The sequence below is a fragment of the Strix aluco genome, chromosome 7 (genome assembly GCF_031877795.1).
Source record: "Strix aluco isolate bStrAlu1 chromosome 7, bStrAlu1.hap1, whole genome shotgun sequence".
Lineage (NCBI taxonomy): Eukaryota > Metazoa > Chordata > Aves > Strigiformes > Strigidae > Strix > Strix aluco.
In genome coordinates this window covers 31987490-31993497 of record NC_133937.1, presented here as the reverse complement: position 1 = coordinate 31993497, position 6008 = coordinate 31987490, and the positions used below count along the sequence as shown (strand labels likewise).

At 41.7% G+C, this 6008-nt stretch overlaps 1 protein-coding gene across 1 annotated transcript in view; it reads left to right on the top strand.

Annotated features, from left to right (window-relative positions):
- The first annotated feature begins 5697 nt into the window (after positions 1–5697).
- Positions 5698–6008, top strand: part of NRAP (nebulin related anchoring protein) — a 53163-nt gene continuing 52852 nt past the window's right edge. Inside the window, exon 1 of the mRNA XM_074831310.1 lies at positions 5698–5939. Coding sequence (XP_074687411.1) covers positions 5868–5939 — 72 coding nt within the window. The 5' untranslated portion in view covers positions 5698–5867. The remainder of the gene's footprint in view (positions 5940–6008) is intronic.

The following is a 6008-nucleotide window of genomic DNA, read 5'->3' as shown; positions in this document are numbered from 1 at the left end:
GGCTCCCCCGGCAGAGGGGCTCGGGCGCTGCCCCCCGGCCCTCCTCGCTTCCCTGATAATGACGGCTTCATCGCAGCAAAACGGAAATTACCACTTTTTAATAGGTGTGTGCTGACATACTCCCACGAAAGAAGAGCCCTAAGTTTCATGGAGACACAAGATTGTCTAGATCTAAGGAAATTTTTTCCCTTATATAGACTTCAGTTGCATTTCCTTATCTTTCCAATTATCCAGTGTGTTGTATCTCTGCTAATTACGATACCCTACTGTGTAGCCGTTGCATCAGGCCCAGCAGTCCAGTACACGGCCTGAAGATTGGCACAGTCTTAATAATTACTCCTGGATGCGGGCTCCAATCCTGCAAAATCATACACCTACCCAGCGGTGCGTGGTGTTTAACATTCACTACCTGAAGAGATTTACATCAAAGCGACATTTTTCAGTGTAACTGCCTCATAATTGGCACAAAACACAGGCACGGTAACAAACAGCCTTTTGCTTCACGACAGGTCACTGCTTCGATGTGATGGAGGGGCGGCTGAACGGCGCGGCGGCTCTTGCCGTGTGTCTGCATGCTGCTGCTGGGGCTGGTCTTTGCTTCGTGGGATTATGCCTGTAGCTCCTGGTTGGATACGTAGCCAAAGTTTTCTCCTGAAAATCAAACTAACAGAATCCCATGGTTCCTCTCATGCCATCTGTTAGCTACTTCTTTTCAAGAAGACAGCATCACTTCCAAATCTGTAATGGATTGTTATGGACAACAGAGACACTGGAAATGTATAGATCTTCAAGTAAATGCATGGAGAGGAGATGAGGGAGACGGTGCTGTCACCAGCAATGACTGGCAGTGGTACCTGAACTTCAGAACATCCAAATGTGATTTCATGACAGTGTATATGGGGGTTACCTATGAAATCCAGAAGCTATTTGCCAGCTGTGACCTTCTATATCTTGATGAAAATGTTTATCCATTGCCATCTGGTCCCCACAGCTGAATTAACAGACCTAGGAATGGCTTTTTTCTAAAAGTCATTGTATTGCTATTGAAAAAGTGGTATTGTATCTGATAATGCTTGCCAGTTTTCAAGAGTTCACTAATAAAATTGTGTATGGGGAATTTCTGACTCGAACTGTTGATGAAACCCCTATTTCTGTTTTCTTTTCACAATGGTTGCTGGCATTCACAAAGAGGAAGGTTGATTCCTCAGTGTGCTGCAAGTTAAGTACTTTCATAACTATGTGCTGGATTAACCAGTTTTAAAGCAGTATAAGGTGCTGGATTTTTCAGAAAATCTTGCTTGTTTTCAGTAATGAGTAAGGGAGAAATTAAAAGGATAGTAGAAGTAGAAGGAAGTGTCTTGCTTCAGGGCATGGAGTGATTGCTACCTGGGGAAGGGTCAGGAAGGAAAAACTTTCTCATGTATAATATTGCACAGCTGGATGTATGTATTACTGGGCAGGGGGAAGAGCCAGCAATGTGATACCTATAGCATCAGCACTCCTTTTATTATCCCCAGAGACTCACCCTGCTCCCTAAAAACATAAATAATGAAGCCTTTGACTGGATATTTGCATTGTAGAAAATAAGTGTTTAACTACCACGTAAGCAGCTGCAGGATGACAATGGAGCATGCCTTTGGGAAATTGAAAGGTAGATGGCAGGTACAAACTAGAAGGCTTGAGGCAACTAAATAGTACCTGTCTGGAATAATAACTGTGTGCTGTGTTCTGCACAACATCTGTGAAAACAAGGATGGGGCTTTGCTGAGACCTGGGAGGCAGGTGTGGGAATACTTTCAGCATGCAGGATTTGAGCGACTTGCAAGGTGTTCCCTCCTAAATGACAGTTGTTAGAATTTTATATATTTTGCAAGAAAGGATGGATGTTTTTCATATGCTGTGGGGAGTACGAGGGCTGTGTGGTGTGGTTTGGCACACCACAACTTTATGAAATTCGGTAGAATAATGCATCTGTCAGCTTGGGGTATGTGTTTGAGTGGGATTTCTTTGTAATCAGGCAGAGATGATCTGTTGCACATGCCATGTTTTACAAGATTTAAACTCGAGTATTTTTTAGGTTATGATACATGATAAATGGGCATATTTGGACACTGGAGGTCTCATTGTATGCACATGGGCTATGCTGTGCATGCTTTGCACACATTTCTTCAAGCTTTCAGTTTAAATTTTAGCACAGCCTCACCAGTTCTTTCTTTGTCTTTGACAGTGGTGCTGTCTTGGCCTGTTGGTTCTTTTTTCCATTTCTCTCTACTCACTCTCTGGCTTTCTCTTGGTCTGTTAGAAATATTCGCAAAATCCCCACACTCGCAAGTTTTCCCAACACTGGCAACAAAGGGAAAGTGTAAGCACAAATCTGTTTAGTCATGAAATGTAAACAGTTGGTTGGTTTCCAAAACAGCAAAAATGTAAAATGCTCCTGTAAAGTTTGGAAGGAGGTCCCTTAGAGGTTTTTCTTCAAGTCTTGGGAGATCCTGGTGTTGATAAATCTTTTCCAGCTTTCTTTCGATATTTTTGCAAGCTGGATTTGCTACTATGCTAAATTTGATTAGTGTGGAGAGGCTATGTGAGACAGAAAGCCCTGAGCCCAGGTAACTAATTAACCACGTGGTTCAGAGAAGGTTATGATGAGGCTGGTCTAGTGTTTGAACTTTTACAGGCAGCTTTTAACAGTGGATAGCACCCCACTTTGTGTAGTGAAACAGCACTTTTTTTTTTTTTTTCAAACAGAGGGAAGATAGGGTGGTTGTAGTTTGTGATGTCTGCTTCCAGCGATTCATGTGGCTGGAGGGGAACAGCCGCTATTCAGGAGTGACAGAGAAGGTGGTCCTGACTTGAATGCCTGTTAAGAGGTTGCTTTGTGTAACTCATGTGTGCGTTTTAGATTCAGCTTCAGGATGCAGACATGCTCCAAGTTTTCTATGCAGTTAATTGAATGAATTTAAGGAGGTTGGAGAGGTAACAATGTTTCTTCCTACTAATTTGCACTTTCAAGGTACTGTCTCCTTGTACTTTGCACATAACTGCAGTACTTTTAAACCACATTGATTAAGGTTCTACTGTTAAGTAAAGCCTTTTAAGATTTCCATTGATATCAAAAAGCCTTTATGGAACCTTACTAAAGGAGGAAAAAAGCCACAATGAGCTTTTAACTGAAGAGAAAATGTCTTGCTATGATTCGTCAAGATAACAAACTTGTGCTGGTTTTGTGATTTAATTCCTTGCATGATCAAAATGCAGTGCGTACTTTGTAATGAGACCATACAATGCTTGTTTTTCAATAAACTCTCTTTTCTGTTAGTAACTCAGTTTTAATCCAGGGTGGTAAAGAACAGACTATGCAACAGGACAGTTTTGAGGTGCTCAAAAATGGGGAAATCTTCAGTAGACTCCAGCAGAACTGACGCACAATGGATGTGAGGGAAGTAGTGTGGCTGGGAAAGACAGGAGCTGTATAAGGCATCATGGCTTACCGTGCTTTTCTTCCTGAGCATGCTGTAACCTGGAAGAAGCAGGAGAACTTGGAAAACATATTTCCTGACTTCCAGCCAAGCCAGTAATATGTGTCACTGTAAAAAGAAACAAACAGGCTTTGTATATCTTGAAATGAAGTAAGTTTTATCTGTGAAATAATGGGCTTCTAGCTGTCTGACAGGCCTCGTGGAAGGACCACGTGGTCCCATTCTTCTCAGGGACCTGTTGCATGCTCTCTGGGTGCACAGGGCATATGGGCTGCAAACACTGATGCTCCAGGCTGGAGTCCTGTTCAGGTTGTTGGTGGCCAGGTGACTCCTGGATGAATGATTTGTTCTGTAGTTGCCAAGTCATTATGTTTTTGTGTGGTTCAGGGATGTACTGCTTTCAGCACCTCTCAGAAGTCATTGCAGGAGGACCTTAAGCAATGTATTGTCTGTACGGGACAGGAGCAGCTCGTGCATCTTTTGTCTTGTCAAAGCATGAGACAAAGTCTCTAGCATGGATTCAGATAGCTTGAAGGCAACTAACTAGAAAATATACAATATGGTGACTCTTGGAGTAGATGAAGACAGAGAGGCAGCAGCTAGTAGTCTGCCCAGTGCTAAGTAAGGAGGGGACAGCCTGGCCACTGTGACCCTAATATCGGTCACTTGCATAAACAGAATGGCAATCTGGGACGAGATGAAAAGCTGTGTGAGAAGGGAACTGGAAGACTTCCAAACTATTTTGGTTCACAGGTGTGAGCAGGGTAAATATTATTGTGATGTAACTTGGTCAACATAAAATCATTCTTGATCTCAAAAGGAATAACATGAGGTAACTCATCAGTTATTTCAATACAAGAAATTATGTTGTGTGAACATTTTTTTTTAAAACAAAAATACGTGTTTATATACTGATATTAATTACTTACTTTGAAAGGCCTCAAGTGTTTTCAGGACTTTGTGCCATACCCATTGCTCTTCAGATTAGAGACTCTATTTTCAGCACACCAGTTGCTGACAGTATGTTGTGCCAGTACATTGTCAGCATTCAATAAAAGTAGTAATAATAAGTTAAGCAGAACTGTGCATCTCCATGGAGAGATGAATAGGAGGCTCTCTAAGCATACCCAGAAGGTTTAGACAGAAATGATTTTGATTGAATTGTTTGTACTTTATAGAAAAGGGAAGTGCTTAGCAATATTCCAGGACTGCTGCAGGTACAGGAAGTGGTGCAGATGCATGGATGACTAAGTAGACTTTTACTTGGATTGAGGTAACTCTTAGCTGTGTCCCAGGGTTATGGAGCCCTGCAGCTGAAGGTATTATGATTAGGTGAGATGTAAATCTCAAATCCTGACCATTTATAGCTGGTAAAATTTAATAGCTTTTTTTGTTCAGAACAGATTTCACAACCCTAATAACTTGCTTGAATCCTAATATCAAGCATAATAATTCCTTATCGTTATTTGGCTAAGGAATTTTTATATTCTGACCTATGCCAGCCTACTCTTTATGAATGCTGTTAAATAACTGCTTTGTTCATTCTATTCAAAAGTAAATGGTTCCTTTCTCAAGTTTTTCCTGTAGGAGATAGATGTTTGGATTTGTACCCATCTTGTTTAGAACTCTTTGAGGTAAGAGGCTCTGCCCATTTCACTGTGTGTCCTCTTACACCTGGAGATGGAGTGATAGGTTGATGAAATGGAAAGACATGAGAAATGAGTGTGCTCTGTTCTGCTGCTCAGATGAAACTGAGCTGGCACCAAGTGAAAAAAATAATGACTTGGCTGAGATAATGGCAGTGTACCTCTTGCAGATCCAACAAAGGGCCAGGAAGCTCCAAACCCATCTCTGGCCTGTGTCTCTGGTGGTACCATCTTCTGATATGAGTCTGTTCCTAAACACAGAGTAGTCTTCCATGAGGTCACTTGCAGTATGTCGTGGTGAGGAGAGGCTATGATAAATTGCGGCTGCTGCTGTATATACTTTTCTCTTCATCCTGGGCTTATGACAACTGGCTTTACAGCAAAACCGAAATACTAAATGATCAGACTTTAGCGTTCACATGGACATGATTCGTTTCTGTGAGTTCATTCTTCTATTTAGAGAAAGATATTGCTACCCTCCCTTACGTACTGACACAGTTGCCAAAATAACCGCTCTTACTAACTGGCAGCTTTAAAAGCCAGCCTGCAGCTGACTTTGAAACAGAAGGTCAGCAAAGGGAGCAACAGACTTCAATTCAGAGCTTTAATGGGAGCCATTGACCACAGCAAAAGGCCCTGACTGGAGTGTCTAGAGTGTGCTTTGCACAGGCCAAAAAGTCACTTTCATAGTCTTTGAACCTTTTGTATAAACCTATATATTTTTCACTCGGTGGATTTCAAGATGAATGTGCAGCCGTGTGCTAGATGTGGCTATGGGGTTTACCCTGCTGAGAAGATTAACTGTATAGATCAGGTCAGTTCTCTTTCTTTATTATTTTGGACTATAATAAATGTACAGATTGGCACTTTTAACACAGTGCAA